The following is a 17221-nucleotide window of genomic DNA, read 5'->3' as shown; positions in this document are numbered from 1 at the left end:
TATTCATGGAGGTCTATATTCAGGATGGATTCCTAGAAGCAATTTTCCTTAGTCAAAGTGTAAGGGCATCAGTAATTTTGTTAGATATTATCAAATTCTCCTCCACAGGGGTTTTGCTATTTTGCATTCTTACTAGTAATGTATGAAAATGCACAGAATCCTTTTTACTTCCAGTTTCCAAGATCTTTGAGAACAATCTCTTTTTCTTTTTTTTTTTTTTTCTTTTTTTTTTTTAAAGATTTTATTTATTTATTTGACAGACAGAAATTACAAGCAGGCAGAGAGGCAGGCAGAGAGGCAGGCAGAGAGAGGGGAGGAAGCAGGCTCCCCGCTGAGCAGAGAGCCCGATGCGGGGCTCGATCCCAGGACTCTGAGATCATGACCTGAGCCGAAGGCAGCGGCTTAACCCACTGAGCCACCCAGGCGCCCCGAGAACAATCTCTTTTTCCAAAGTTACATGGTATTTATTTTATGTCTCTGAGGTTAAATTTATTATTTTTCTCACTTACTATTTCTAGCTCCCCAAAAGGTTATTATAATTTTTTATTTAAAACATTTTTATAACATTTATTATTAAAACTTACTCTTTAGTCAATGTTTTATATTTATAGAGCACATTATACTTTTCAAAATACTTTAATGCACATGCATCTTATTTGAGCCTCACAGCCATATTCTGAAGTATAGGGCAAGTATATTAGTTCTACTTCCAGTTGAGAACACTGAGAACAAACACAATTTCATGTCTTCTACATCATACTCAGTTAATGACAATTACAGGTCCTGTTAGACACTGATATCTCTACTAGATAATAAGCTGCCTCCCTTTTAACTTTCAATTCTAATGCTTTAATTTATTATATATTAGTGTCACTTATTAGATAAAAAGTATTAGGCATACAGACTTACTAATTATATTTACTTCACAAGTAGTAGAAATATAAAAGCTATTAATGAGTTATTTAAGGTTCATATGTTAAGCTTATTTTGGATAATAAAGCTTAATTTTGGGGGTTTAGCTCAAGAATTTTATAAACTATAAAGTGCTAATCACCTCTAATAATGTAATTTATTCTGGAAACATATACCACTTTTTAATTCAAAGTACGATTCAGTTATATAAGCAGTAACAATGCACAATGTATTCCAACAAAGTTGGAATACAGTGAATTACCTTTTCACATATAAGCAATTATTAGGGATTTGTAAAATTGCAGAAAATCAAACACAAAGTAGCAAAAATATAATTTCAAGGCTGCATTAAAGTTCAAAGGCTTCCTTTGTACTAAACAATGTCTCTTAGAATTCTCTGAAGAGATAGGAAAAAAAGTTCTATTTCAAGTATAAAATATTTTGGCCTAAATTTTTAATTAGATTGATTCATCCTTCAGAATGGTAATATATATTTATCCTATCAAGTGGGCCTCAAGGAAATATTAAAGGATGACCTTAACAGACATTATAAATTGAGAATCCTCAAACAGAAGCAATGAAATCAGTAAATGTAAATATAAACCCTGATTTTGGTCTCTTTTTAATAATGTAAACTCTTTTCCATAAAACACAATCTGTATGTTAAAGATGTCATTTATTTTTGAAGTTGAAAAATAACAAAAAGACTTTAGACCCACATATAAAAGGTACTCTTTTTATCCTTTTCTGAGACATTGACCTGTATACTCATTTAAAAATGAACACCACATCTTTACGTTATTAAATCTTTGTTTTGATCTATTAGTATTCACCAAAGTGCCATTTTATAAAACCTCGCACTGAATAGACAAGGCTGGAGGTGACCATCTGCAGCTTTAGAGTCTGCGTTTGAATTGATGAAAAGAGCTTTGTGTTTTCATTGCCAAGTTTGATTCTTCCAGTCATTAGGCATTCCCCTCAGATCGCATCAATGAAGCCGTGCTCTCTTACACCCATGTGTTAAATTCTCTTCTCCTCATGGTTTCCTTTGCCAGCTCTACTCAAGAATGACTATTGGGTCTTAGCCACATTCTTCTCACAGCTGTGTTAAAAAAGAGCATCAGAAAGTCTTCCTAAAACCCATATGTGTATCTGGTCAGTTCTCTGTCTCAGGGTCACCTCACATTGTGGTGTGATTATACAGAGATTCATTCTTGTTCTTGAACTGTGCTACTCCTACCACTCTGGGAAAGAATAGGCCCTCCAGTCAGTAGTAGAGAACTTCTTGGAAGACTGATGTGAAATATACATGGCTCAGAAGGCAAATTAATTTAAGGAAGAAGATAATTCAAGATTTTAAATGTTTTGCCATTGTGTAGCTTGTCAAATAGCAAATGGGAACATAAAGAGAAATAATATACGCTTTCATACACTTTCAGGATACTGCTAAACGCAGCAAAAGAAAAAGTCAAAAGATGATGATGTCCCAAGGACTATTAGTTTGAATGGTATAAATACCAAAACAATTAAAAAATTAAAATTATTAAGTTTAGTAAGTTCCAAAATACTGTTCACTATGTAATTTCTGGAAACATTTTTCTTTCTTTCTTCTTCTTTTTTTTAGAGTGTATAATTACTTTTTTAAAAATTTTTATTTATTTAAAAAATTTCTTTAATTTCACTTTTAGTCAGTCTTTATAAAGAAACACCTGACAAAGTAATTGATAGTAGTGGAACCCTTTTTTCTTTATACTTAGGGTAAGAACTAAAAAAAACCAGAAACTATTTGTAGAGTTGCCTGAGACTATATAACAATATGAAAAAGAAAGAAGATCACTTCTGCTGCTACTACATAATATATTGTTATAGAATGATTTTTTTAAACTATAAATGATCAAGAGTGAAGTTTATGTGTGGACAATGTTTATGATTTTACTGCCAGCTAAAGCTCACTGAAATAAGCAAAAGATTCTTTCTTTCTTTCTTTTTCTTTTTTTAAGTAGGCTTCCCCCCTAGTGCGGAACCCAGCGTGGCACCTGAATTCATGACCCTGAGATCAAGAGTTGGACTCAACTGACCAAGCTTCCCGGGCCCCACAAAAATTATTTTATTCTGTATTTTTTGAGGGCCAAATATGCACATGGGAAAATCCCTGACTTAGTGGGGAGAAATAACCAAGCATGGAATGTTAAAATCCGAATAAAATTGGTATCTCTACTTATTCTTGGGTTCAACTTGGGTTTTTTTCTAATTACATTTTGTGAATAAAAGCTATACCTAGTAAGGAAGTATATACCAGATTTTAGATGAATATACTGAGGACTTATTAAAAAAAACACCAGACCTTGATTTATATAAAAATGTAGACCTTTCTATATTAATAGATAGATACATCACATTAAATTTTTCTATGTGTTTCAGAATAGGGAAAGCAAAGGAGGAGGTTCTGAGTGAGCTGTCAAGCATAATGAGGCCGAGCAACATCCAAGCAGGAATAATGAAAATTTCTTAAAAATCAAATTTTTACAATAGCTTCCCTCTTCCCTTTATTACTACAAGAGTAGGCTAAAGTACACTGGTGGTCAGTGCTATTAAGAAAGAAAGTTAAAATCACTTTATATATCTTGTTTTAATCGTTTCTAAAACTATCCTCAGGTAAGATGGATGAATGAGTTTTCCTGCCCTCACAGAAGTGCCTGGGAGCGCTGTAGCCTGTCAAGGACTAAAGAGTAAGACGGCTTTAACCAGAGCTAGAATAGAACCAAGGAAAAGGATGCTTGTCTGATCATATGGCCATTCTAAGGAACTCACATTTCATATAAATGTGTGAAAATCACATTTGAATGTTTCTGGAGCAAAGAACTCCTGTTTTTTGTTTTTATGTTAACCTGTCAAGTTCTGGTTAAAAATATTTGATCATTGTTTAGTGGATCCTATAACTCTCCTAATGTAACAGGGACATTATCTCTTTTAATTACTATAATATTGGGGCTAATGAAAATCATCAAAAATTCCTACATTTTATTTGGTCTTAAACTGATATGGCATGGATCTCTCCCACATTTTATTCTTTTGTCCTTTTACTTTCATCCCTTTCCATTGTACAACATTTGTAAAACATTTGAAACATGTTTTATCTTAGTAGGCAAAAATGTGTATTAGCTCAACTCTACATCACCTATTTGAAGATAGGTTCTGAAGTGAAGAAGTAAATCAAATCTAAGCAGCTGTGTTGCAATTTCACTTTTTAGTCCTTACTTTCATGATCCTTATGATTCATTCCAAAAAGTTAACTATACAAGGGAACTTACCAGAGAAAATGCAGATTCTTAGGTTTAGAGAATTTCTTTTCTTAGTCTGCATCCTTTACTTTCTACTTCATTAGAATTTCTCAAGTTTTGGGTTAAGCTTCAATTCCAATAATCCTACATTAATCCTCTAGTAGAGAGGAATGCCATAGAAAATTAACACCATATTTCTTTTTTGTTTCAAAGTGAGACTTTCCCTAAAGATAAAGGTGTAATTCCAACTCTTCAGCTTTTATAAAGAAATGGATATAATACTTATCTATCAAATATGATAGGTATCTCTCCCTCTCTCTATATATAATAAAAGTAGCTCTAAAGAAATCTACTTTATGTACTCAATGGATGAGAAAGGTGATCCACTATACAAATATATAATGGAATTAAATTTTTTTTAAAATACATACTTACTTGATAGTGTGTAAGAAGACTTGTATTTCATAAGTTAAATATGCATTTAATTTAAAAATGTGTTATGATTTACAAATCCAGAATATTAAATTCTTAAAAAGCATATTATGTGCTTAAGAATAAAAACTAAGCATGTTAGATGCTGTACATCTTACAATGACTGCTTAGGAGTCATCTGAATCCATCTTCCACATATAAATGACAATATCTAACTGGATCTAGATTTGGAAGGTGCCTTCTAGAGCTGATTGGGAAGTGATTTGTACATAAACTATCTTGAATAGGGGTGCCTGGGTGGCTCGGTCATTAAGCTTCTGCCTTTAGCTCAGGTCATGATCCCAGAATCCTGGGATCGAGCCCCGCATCAGGCTCCCTATTCGGCGGGAAGCCTGCTTTCCCTCTCCTAGTTCTTTGGCTTGAATTCCCTCTCTCTCTGTGTCTCTGTCAAATAAATAAATAAATAAAATCTTTAAAGAAACTAAAACAAAAACAAATCATCCCAGATAAATTATTTGACTCATTATGTGCTGAGGTATATATGATATTTCACAGAACTTTTAAATTTCAAACACAAAATAAATTTTGAAGAGCAATTTCCAGAAGTCTTAAATCCTCCTGTTTATTAATAATATTAATAAAATCAATTTTCAACTTTATATTAGTGATTTATACCTTATGCTGAGTTGAGAATTGTGAAACTTATTCTTTGATTTAATCAGCATTTATCAAGTGTTCAGACATCTATACTATTGTTGTGCTACTTAAAGTCCAACCAAGAATTTATTAAAAAAAAAAAATCACAGGTAAAATTGGCAAAAAGCAGAGTAATTTTAGTGAAAAGGCAATATAATTTTAACACCTTTTGTATTTGACTATGTAAGGATAATTTACCACAATTTGTTTTCATTATGGTTAAAATCAGATTCCAGAGTCAGCAACAAAACTACAAAGTTTAGTGATATCTTTTGATGAAAAGAAGGCAGTTTGTTTTTTTTTAACCAAGAAACTGTGGAAATGCTCTGTTCCCCTTCCCAGAACTCAGAGTCATCTATCCTGTTTTATAATTCAACCTGCAAACAGATTAAGCAGCTGAGTTTGTGGAAAGTATGTTTGCTCTACGTGAAGAAACCTTGCGTGACACTATGGTGACTCCCCTGACACCTCAAAGGGAGCTACCAGACAGTCCTCATCAGCAGGGAAACCAGGCTGAGAATTCACAATTTCTTTGTGACCTCAACTTCTTCATAGAAATCAGTATTTGACCAAGAGGCAGGAAAGACCTTCTTGTTAGCTTACATGTACTCCTCCTCCTCCTTTTTTTTCCCCCCTGTTAATACCGCTCAAAAGCTTGGGATACCCTATATTTCAAAAGGAAATGCTTTATGCTGATCTTTGATATTTTAATTATGCAATTAGAAATGAGAATGCAAGTAAATTTTAAGTAATTGATTTTTTTAAAGTATGAAAAGAAAGAAAATTTTATTTTTTTTATTTTTATTTTTTAAAAGATTTTATTTATTTGACAGAGAGAGACACAGTGAGAGAGGGAACACAAGCAGGGGGAGTGGGAGAGGGAGAAACAGGCTTCCTACTGAGCAGGGCACCCGATGCAGTACTTGAACTCAGGACCCTGGGATCATGACCTGAACTGAAAGCAGCCACTTAAGCGACTAGCCATCCAGGCACCTTAAGAAAGAACATTTTAGATAGTGATATATTAGAATTTTTGTCCTTTGTCTTTTTGTCTGATCTACTTATTTTTTTTTTAAAGATTTTATTTATTTGACAGAGAAAGATCACAAGTAGGCAGAGAGGCAGGCAGAGAGAGGGGAAGGGAAGCAGGCTCTCCACTGAGCAGAGAGCCCGATGCGGGACTCGATCCCAGGACCCCGAGATCATGACCTGAGCCGAAGGCAGCGGCTTAACCCACTGAGCCACCCAGGCGCCCCTGATCTACTTATTATACAGTTACTGTTTATGAGGGATTTGAATCATATCAGTATAAATCTGGCCCATAGTAAAGATGGTTATGTGACCAAAAAAAAAAAAAAAAAATCTAGAAGCTTCTGAGAGCTTCTAACCTTATAAGCCAAGTTGTAAATACTTTTAAGTAATTATGTGTAGCTTAGGTACATTAAGTATAGTCAAATATATTTTTAAAATCCTTCAGAAACCTTGTGTTCTAAGCCACAAGAACCATATCTATAGACAGAAAGACAGATGGGAAATAAAATATATCATAAAGAACAACAGAGTTTTAAATCTCTTGTGATGATAAAAATATCCCTTAATGGATTTGTGTGTCAGTTTTCTCTTTAATAAACAAGGATTATGGATGGTCCTTAGCAGAATCATTAAGAGAAGTTTCTCTTACAAGTTCCTATGCTCTTCACCTGCTCTTTAGTTCCCTCTACTTCCACATGGCTCACCAAAACTAAGCGTATCCAGGATCAGCCAAAGAGCAACCTAAAACCGAAAGGACAATGTGTTCTTCCACAAGCATACACATTTTTGAAACACGGGTACCTTAACCTTGCTTAACCCAAGGGAATGGATTTCCACTAGTGAAATTTTAGGCTTTTTGACATCTGGACTAAGAAGCAGTTTCTGGACAATGAGGTCTGGCATTCTTCACACTTTCTCCTCTCAGTGTTTCTACCTATATATATTGGCTAGCTTATGGATGGTAATTCTGCACCACTTTCTTTTTCAGGAATACTCCCACAGACTAAAAAACTTTAAGAAATTCATTTGACTGGGGGCACCTGGGTGGCTCAGTGGGTTAAAGCCTTTGCCTTCGGCTCAGGCCATGATCTCAGGGTCCTGGGATCGAGGCCCGTGTCAGGCTCTCTGCTCAGCAGGGAGCCTGTTTCCCTTTCTTTCTCTCTGCCTGCTTCTCTGCCTACTTGTGATCTCTGTCAAATAAATAAATAAAATCTTCAGAAAAAAATTCATTTGACTCTAAAAGGAAATAAAATATAAATTTAAAATTCTATAATTACTAGAAATAGCATATAGTTTCTCCACCATTACTGAAGATTTCAGATCTTTTAAATGTAATTGAACTTGATGGAAGCTGGTGCATAGAAAAAGGGCTAAAAGCCCAATAGAAAGTCAGACACCATAGGAGTCGTGGTGCCACTGAGGGAGGCAGGCAGGAATGGCCACAAAAGTCATACTTTTCTACGAAATTCTTTTTTTTTTTTTTTAAAGATTTTATTTAGTTATTTGTCAGAGAGAGAGAGAGAGAGCACAAGCATGCAGAATGGCAGGCAGAGGCAGAGAGAGAAGTAGGCTCCCTGCTGAACAAGGAGCCTGATGTGGGACTCGATCCCAGGACCGTGGGATCATGACCCAAGCCAAGCGCAGTGGCTTAACCAACTGAGCCACCCAGGCGTCCCCTTTTCTATGAAATTCTTGGACTAGCATAGGGTACTTGATTGGAATAAATTTTTTTTTTTACCTAGGGCCTATAGCAGATCAGAGCAGATTTGAAATTTTCCTGTGTATTCCTGACCTGACCAGCTTTTACTTTATTCTGTTATCCCATCAACCTTTTAAACTGTTCTAGTTTATTTGTTCATAGTATTTACACAGTACCTACTTTATAGCAGGCATCTCGGTGAATATTTGGAGGCGATATGGATACAAAGATGAAGGGAACACTGTTTATGTCTTGAGAATGCTCAATGATGGGTAATTTTGCAGGAAGTAGACAGGAAAACAGATAAAGCAATTGTAACACCTAGATGATTAAGACCTTTAACAAAGATATGGATTAGGTACTATGAAAAAATAAAAACATAAAGAAACATCACAGAGGTGACATTAAGACTAGACTTTAATGAGTAACAAAAATTTGGTACTGGAAGGGAGGAATATGCTTTAAGAAGAAGAAATAGCTTGTATAGAGATACTGTGGTTGGGGTGGTGGGAGGAAATGATACCAGGGAATGGGAGAAGGCCAGATAGGTGATAGGCCTCATATACCCTGCTCAGTTGTTTATGCTTTTGCGTGTAGGGATGAAGGGCCCTGAAAGATTTCAAATAGGAAAGTAATAGAACCTGATTTCATTTTAGAAAACTTCCCTCTGGCGGCAGCGAGTAAGACATACCTGAGAGCTAGAAGCAGATAAACTAGTCTTGTGATTATTTCAGATTAGTTGGAGGATGATGAGGTCCTGAAATGAGGCAATTAACAAGTGAGGATGGAATAGGGGAAATCAGGTGATTCTTCAGCAGCACAGAAAAACCAGAGACTCACGGCAAAGTGAATGTGAAAAGTCAGAACGAGTGAGGGAATAAAGACGGTGCTGAAGCTGCTGAAGACCATTACTGAGATGGGAGATACAGGAGAATGGCGAGGACTTTATTTTCAGGGGAGGAATCCTTAACAAACATACTATGACAACACAGAGAAGAGAGTGATATTTAACTTTCTAGGAAGTTGAAGAAGCCTTTGCAGAGAAGAGATACTTGAACAAGTCTTGTCAGTTGCATGAGTATGATTATACTAATAATTTATAACATACTGAAAATAAAGTAATTGGCACTGAAATAGGTATCTTACATGGTATCCAGTCTATCAAACTCATATCAAACCTGCCTGTGAAGGCAGTAATACTGTCTGAATTTTTCAACTGAGGAACTTTTGCTTCCTGGGGTTAAGTAACTTGCCCCAAATCTCACAGGTAATAAGTAGGAAAGCAGGGATTGAAATACGGGTCTGTCTGACTTGACTATAAAGCCTGCCTCTATCCTCTCTGCTGCACTGAATCTCATAGGATGAGTAAGTTTTTCATGAGGGAAAGGGTAAAAGGCTCTAAGCAGAGGAACCCACATATATAAAGGTATTTGGTCTGGAAAAGATAGAGCCCTTCTGAAGAATGGGATATTACAGTGTGGAGTGAAATGGCAAGACAAGGAGGGACGATGCAAGCTGCATTGTTCTAAAAGCATTACATGTTTATCTCATCTAATTCTTACAACATTATGAGTGGGAGTATTACTAACCATGTATTATTATCTGCAGCAGCACAGTGTTTTTAAAATAAAGTGTACAAGTTCACGTACCTATATATTTTGCATCCAGATTCTGAGCTTTTAAACCACTATGAGTTAGCAAAGATATGGGAGCATCCTTACCCATTGTTTACCATGATCATATGTTAGTTTTATAATAAAAATATAATTAGAAATGTGCCACTGAATTTAACAGGAAATTGCTGGTAATCTTAAAAAGAACTGTTTCAGTACAAAAGCTAGCCATAGTGTATTGAGTAGCTCTGGAGTAAATGGAATTGAAAAATTAGATGCTGAATATAGATCAGTTATTCAAGAAATTCAGTTGTGAAAGGAAAAGGACAAATATGCACCTTTATAGTTCACACTGTAGTTACTGCCTGGAATACTGACATATTACAAAGGACCTTCAAAAATAATTGCTACTAATACCACCTAACAAAGACTTTTAAGTTGGTTTCCTGGAAGATTAGCCTCTTAAATGCTATAAAGTAGGTTGATGTCCACATTAACTGCAAGGAAGGTACACTGCCCCATAGAGGGCAACTAAAAATATAGCGGACTGAATACAAACAGGAGAGCCTCATCGTATTTCATCCAGGTCTTATTGCTGTAAGTAAGAATAAAAGATTCAGCATTCAAATTGAAATTTAACATTTAAATGACGTAATTGTTTAACTTAAACTCTGTCTGTTGATTGGTGTCATTCCATTAAAACCTTTTGATCTGCCCATGGTTAAATGTGAAGACTAGGAAAATATAGTAAGTTTCTCAAAAGGTTAAACTTATTCAACTTAAAGCATTATCTGAGGTGATCTTTCTACTTCAATACTGATATACTTCTATAACAATACAAAGTATTATTAAAATTATGTTTTATAAAACAATAGTAATAGTTGATGAGATCTAAAAAATAAAAGGTTGACATTTCCAAAGATTTTACAGAAATTTAATTGGTCTCTGGGAAGCACTGTTTTAGGGAATTTTAGTCAGGTATATAAATTTCAAGAATTACATGTAAAGAAAATTTGGATATTTGTAATTATTTGTAGACTTTAAGCAAACAGAGCTAACAGACCCTGACTGTCAAAAGGTACTGATTTGTAATTTACAATGCAATGAGACCTACCTGTGTATCTTAGTGTTTTTATTTTATTTATTTATTTATTTATTTAAGATTTTATTTATTTATTTGACAGAGAGAGATCACAAGCAGACAGAGAGGCAGGCAGAGAGAGAGAGAGAAGGAAGCTCTCTGGCTGAGCAGAGAGCCCGATGCGGGGCTCGATCCCAGGACCCTGGGATCATGACCTGAGCCGAAGGCAGCGGCCCAACCCACTGAGCCACCCAGGCGCCCCTATCTTAGTGTTTTTAGAATGTTAATGTACACTGTAAATAACTGGATATAGCTTCTGACTGAACATAAACTTAATCTTTAAACCTATAAAAAATTGAATACTTACTATAAATCATAAATTTCAAGGTACCCTGATTATATAAAGATTTTAATATGCATAATTCCTGATCTCTTTTAAAAGGGTTCTTAACTACAGATTTACCTGACTTTGGGATACCATTCAAAATGTAATTTCAGGGACACTGGGGAAATGGTTGAGATGATTTATTTTCAAATAAAAAGTGGTAAGAAGTAAGAATTTTGAAGTTGGTACTACTTCATATTGTGAGACTGAAAAAAATTAAGGAAAAAGTATCTCTTAGGAACTAAAGGTAATTAAGTGTATGAATGGCAAAATGCTGTTAACAACACATGAAGATGGGATTATTTAAAATGACAAGTTCCATTCCATTAAAGTTGCCTTAGGAAATTCTGCTACAGTGTTCAAGTCCCTTAAATTAACAATTTATCTCTTTGTATGATATGCCCTATGTTAATGTTTTGCTGGCTATCATTAAGGACTGATTGGTTTTTGTAGCTTTATTTAAATTTTAACAAAAATGCAAAGATCATCGAAAATAAACTAATGTAATTATGCACTGTGAAAAGCTGCCCTGAATACTTCAGAAGAACCACACATGCAAATTAAGTCCACTGTAACTATTCCATGTGCCTAGAGGTCTCAGACTGCAAAATCACAGATGATCTCAACTCAAGCAGGATTATCACAAAGCTAAGTGAGTAAAGTTGGTTACTTGACTGCCTCTTCCCCTTGCCAATAACTTTACCTACTACCTATGAAAGGATTTTAATGTTAGTTCCTCCAGGAACTAATGAAGATCAGTTATTAAATAAAAGTGGTTTACCCTCAACAGTAACCACAATTCCCAAGTGAATGACTATTTTGACCCCCAACTATGGGCACGATAGGCAATCTAAAAAATAAAAAACTCCATTTGGCTCAATCTACTTTTGTCATAACCCATTAACAGCATGAATAATAAATAATCTATCATTTAGCTGCAAAAAAGGTGTTCTTGTTTTGTTTTGTTTTATGCTTTTGAAACCATGCCAGATCATATTACTTACTTCTGCACTTTGTCATTGGCCGCTTGTGAGGCCTCCATGGCGTGCTGAAGCTCTAATTCCATGTTTGCTCGATCTGTCAGAGCTTGCTGCAGTTGGGTAGCCAGTTCCTCATTCTCTTGTTGAGTGATGGACACAATGTTCTCCCTACTTTTTAAAGCTTCTTCATACGTGCTAAGGGTATGGTTAAACTGATCCTTCAGATTTTCTTCTTGGGATAAAGATTTATGTAAACTGAGAAAAACATAAAAATAAATAATTGAAACATAAATATGCAATATTTATAATCTATTTAACAAAAATCTCCATAAGAAACACCCATTTCTAAAAATCAATGAAGACCCACTTAAATGGGTAAATAAAAATAATTTTTATTATCACAATATTATCCTTGATAATTATTCTATTTCCCTGCTTCTAGGCTGAAAGCTACCCAAATGATCATTGATGTTACCCAAGCAGGCAAGAAGATGCTGCAAGATGTTAAATTAATGACATCAGTGTAAATATTACATTCAGTTTTCTTTAAAAGGAATAGCAGAGAATTGGAAAAGAAAGCCTCTCGAGGTAAATACAAGAATACGACAAGCTGACTGCGAAGAAGTGAGAAGTAAGAGAATGGGCATTGGTTTAGCAGATCCAGGCTTTCTTCAGCTGAGCACTTAATGAGAATGAATGAGGGCTGTACGAGCACCGGTCAACCCATACACAGATATAAATGAAGTTAAAATCACTAGTCTGACTGCACAGAAATAATACATATTCAGGTACCTTTTCTTTTTGTTAATGAATCTCATGCCAAATATAACCACTCATTAAGTCATACAGAGAAAATAGCATATAAATTAAGACTAAATGAATGCAGAAGAAAATGCAGACAAATAGAACCCTAAAATGCTAAAGGTCAAATCTTTGATATGTCATTACACCTACCGCCTGAGGTTATTTTGAAATGGCACCACACACCTCACTCAATTAAATAAAGACATTTTGAAAATATAAATATTTAATAAGGGAAATTTAAAATCCACACAGGAGATGTTCTTTTTTTATTAAATAAAATCATTTCAGTATATGCATTCAAAAGAAATGTCGATTGGAGACTTGAAGTAAAACAACCTAACAATATAAAACAGATTGATGATGTGAAAGAAAGTAATATAATTCTGAAAGCTTCAAAAAGCTTGTCAGGGAACTTTAGTACTGGCTGAATATCTAGTCTGATACTTTATTTAAAACTGTTCAAACCAAGTAATTATATATTTCTTCTTTCTGTTTAAGTAACCTATAGATCTCTCTAGTGTGCTCACTTTGTGGAAGGTGTCACACAGAAATAAGAAGGACATGAAAAAGGGACAGTCAGCACACCAAAAGACATCATTTCAAGATCCAAATTAGTTCTTAGAAAAAAAGACCGCTACTAAACTGCGGCCAGTTGATTACTACGCAAAAATAAGAAAGGTGTTTAGTGCTGTATTTGTAGAGTGCAAAGAAGTATGTTTCTTTATAGTTTTCACCTTGGTATCTAACCCTTATTTCATTTTTTCTAAGTTCTTTCGACCAATCCATATGCCTAAAAGTTCCCATCTCTTGCCCCTTTTCCGATCCTTTCTGTGTTTTTTCACACTTTCTGATTCCTCTTATTCCATGTTCATTTCCATCAAGCCACCTCTTTGGCTACTTGAAAGATCCAAGAAAGAAAGAAACAAAAAACAAACAAAACAAAAAAGCTTGAAAAAAAAAAGTCTCTTTATGTTCTTTACACTTAAGAGATTATTACTTACATTTTAATTGTTAATTATATTTTAAATTACACAGAGTACACAAATCCAAAGAATTCAGCTTGACAAAATGTAAAGAACAAAATATGTAATAAACCCAGAAGATTCCCCTCTGTTCCCTTCGAGTTAATTCCCCTTTCCCAAAGCAATCACTTATTCAACCTCTATTCAGATTAGTATTGTCTGTTTTTGAACTTTTGGTCTGGCTCATTTTATTTAATAAGGCTTATGAGATTCATCCTACTGTTGCATGTAGTTCACTGCTTTTATTGCTATGAAGTATTCTGTTATATAAATATACCACAATTCATTTAATCATTCCACTATTGCTATTAATATTGTTGTATGTTATCTTTTGATGGACCTAAGTACTCATTGCCCCCCCTTCTCTGAAATATAATGGACATAAGTACTCCTTTCTGAAGTAAGAGCTGCTCTATAGGGTGTATGTATGTTCAGATCAAGCAGATGCTGAGCAGAACTTCCCCAAAGTGGTCCTACCGATTTACACTCTCACCAGTAGTATAGGGGAGTCACAATTACTCTACATTCTCCCTTCGAGTATTCTCCCTACTGGTAAACTATTCTTACAGGGGTGCAGTGCAATTTCACTCTCTTAATATTGCCTTTTGATGAATATTAAGTTCTTAATGTGAATGAAGTCCAATAAATCATTGTTTCTTTAATGGCAATGCTTTTTATTACCTATTTTAAAAAATCTTGGCTTAACTCTTCCTTTATGTTTTTCCCTTATGCATATGGTCTTGTTTAAAGTTCACAGGGGACAGCTTCGTTTGGGAATTCTGCATTTGTCTACCATGTCCATAACACTATTCAGTATACTCTTGCCAATTAAATATTAAGAATCAATGACGCGGTTTTTTAAATCTCACCTTTATTAAAACCATGGCATCCATCCCAATTTTAATTTCCTAATCATTCATCACTTTCTGGTTGCCTGTCCTTTAATTGTTTTTCAAATTTATATCTCATTTTTCTCTGAGTTGGACCTGTGACTGGGATCCCTAACTCTCAAGCTCAAAACTCTACTCATCATTCAAAATGCCTTGGAAACCTTTAAATACCCATCAAGACTTTCTCAAACAGAAGCAGTAGCTGGAATGATGTTTTAAAACAATAAAACAGATAATGCCACTTAAAATCCTGCAGGGCCATCTCACTGCACTCAGAATAAATCTCTACAAATAACAACAAATTGTCTATTTTAACTCACTAAACCTCACAACAACTTATGAGAGAAGTCCTATCAATATTTTTTTTAATAGATGAGGAAATTGAAGCAAACATAGGGCAGTATTTTAGTTAATCTCACACAGCTAACAAAACCAGAATCTCAACCCAGTCTTTCTCCTGGACTGAAAGGTGAAACACTCCTCCCAGCTGGCCATGAACCACAGAGCCCCATATCATTTGTTCTCTCTTCCTCCTCATCGTCTAGCCAGACATTCAGTTTCTCAAGTACATCAAGCTTTTCCTGCTTGAAGCATTTGTTTGCAATGTCTCTCTCCTCTCCCTGACAAACTTCTCATTCATTTGGTCTCAGCAGGAATACTTCTTTCTCAGATAAAGCTTTTATGACATTTCAACCTAAATTCTGGTGTTCCTTCTTTGTTATTCTGTCTCAATGACCCTAGTCTTTTTCTTCTTAGAACTTACAATAATTTGTAGTTTTTTTCAGTGTCATCTTGTGATCTACTTCCCAATTTTACACTCTATTTACAAAGGGCAATTTTTAAAAATGGGGACACATTCCTTAGTAACTTCAATAAATCAAAATGCGGATATTTCTAAGGACACTTTCTTATCAGAGTAAAGATGAAGCAGAGGGGCTAGATTCCTAGCATATATAAATCTCTACCATTTAAAGTTTATTTTTGTTTTAATACTGTTTTATTTTTCCCTCAGAGTGCTCTTCCCTAGGGCCACCTTGTTTAGCTTCCTTCATAGAGTCAAATCACATTTAACCTCTTTTCAAAGTTATTGATTTTCAGATGCATTTCTAGCAATGGCAGCAGAATTACAGTTTATTGGTCTTAAATGATGTCGTTTTGGAAAATACTTGAATTTTAGTAAGAATAAATGATAAAACAACAGCAGAAAAGAGCCATTAAATCAGTCTCAGAAGTTCCAAAGCTTGTGGCTCATCCAGTATTCACAAAGAATGGCAATTATTTACATTTATCATGAAACTAATGAGGTAATATCTGCAAGGTTTCCACTCACTCTTACAGTTTTCAAGTGATGTAATTATTTTTAAAATTTTTGTTATTATAGAAAGTGAGACTGTGAAGATATTTTTACTTGGTAATTTTTCATATTATAATTCTAATCCAAAGCAAATGAGACCGTACATTGCCTCTTACGCTGCTCACCACATTGAGTCCGACAGCAGGCCAGGGTTGAAAATACCCTTGGATGGGGCACTGTACTAGTAAGCAGCATGTAACGGATTTCCTTTCTGGGGTGGTTTCTTTTTCTTTTCTTTTCTTTTTTGTTTTTTGATTTTATTTTTTCAGTGTTCAAGATTCATTGTTTATGCACCACACCCAGTGCTCCATGCAATACGTGCCCTCCTTAATACCCACCACCAGGTCCTCCAAAGCCCCCCCCCCCCCCTCTGGAGTGGTTTCTGTCTTAGTTTCAATTCCCTCAAGTCCGTAGTCGTGACTTTTCTTAGTCCCTGACCCTCTGAACTGCTTCAGCTTAAACTACCTTGGAATTATCAAGCTTATGACCCACTTTTATGTTTTGCTTGCAGATAGTTACGTTCTCCTGAGCTTATCTGCTTTCCTGCTTGCAGAACTTGCTTTCTCTCAAATGTAATGTCACACGTGGATTCAGCTTATTCTTGCAACTAGTACTTTTCCATTTATACCAAGTGTTAATGCTACTTTTCCTGGCTTCCTCTTTTGTCTCCACGATCAGGTATTAACTTAAATCCTTCATGAGTCACTTTACTCAGCATCCTACAATATGCACTCATCTTCTGCTCATTCTTCTTTTATTTACAGTAATTGCTCAATCAATCAAGTGTTTTATATATATTGCTTTAATTGGATGAATATGTTCAAATTAAAAATTTACAGGTGAGGTACCACTGTATAAGATTACCTAGGAGTAATCTTGTCCCTCGGGGGCCGTTTGCAACATCTGAAGACATTTCTAGTTGTCATGACTTGAGGAGGGGAGTATGACTAGCATTTAGTGGGTAGAGGCCAGAGATGATGCTACGCATCTTCCATTGCAGGAGACAGTCTAATGTGTCAAAAATGCCAAACCTGGGGTAC

At 35.1% G+C, this 17221-nt stretch overlaps 1 protein-coding gene across 5 annotated transcripts in view; it reads right to left on the bottom strand.

Moving 5' to 3' along the window:
- MIPOL1 (mirror-image polydactyly 1) overlaps positions 1–17221 on the bottom strand; it is a 343108-nt gene that overhangs the window by 36495 nt on the left and 289392 nt on the right. For all 5 annotated transcript variants that reach the window (XM_013046227.2, XM_004773315.3, XM_013046226.2 and 2 more), the window contains one exon: positions 12136–12366. In XM_013046227.2, coding sequence (XP_012901681.1) covers positions 12136–12366 — 231 coding nt within the window. The remainder of the gene's footprint in view (positions 1–12135; positions 12367–17221) is intronic.

This window comes from Mustela putorius, unplaced genomic scaffold (assembly GCF_011764305.1).
Source record: "Mustela putorius furo isolate JIRA1106 unplaced genomic scaffold, ASM1176430v1.1 tig00003898_pilon_pilon_pilon, whole genome shotgun sequence".
NCBI lineage: Eukaryota > Metazoa > Chordata > Mammalia > Carnivora > Mustelidae > Mustela > Mustela putorius.
Note: the sequence above shows the minus strand (reverse complement) of the source record. Positions and strands in the feature narration are given on the sequence as shown.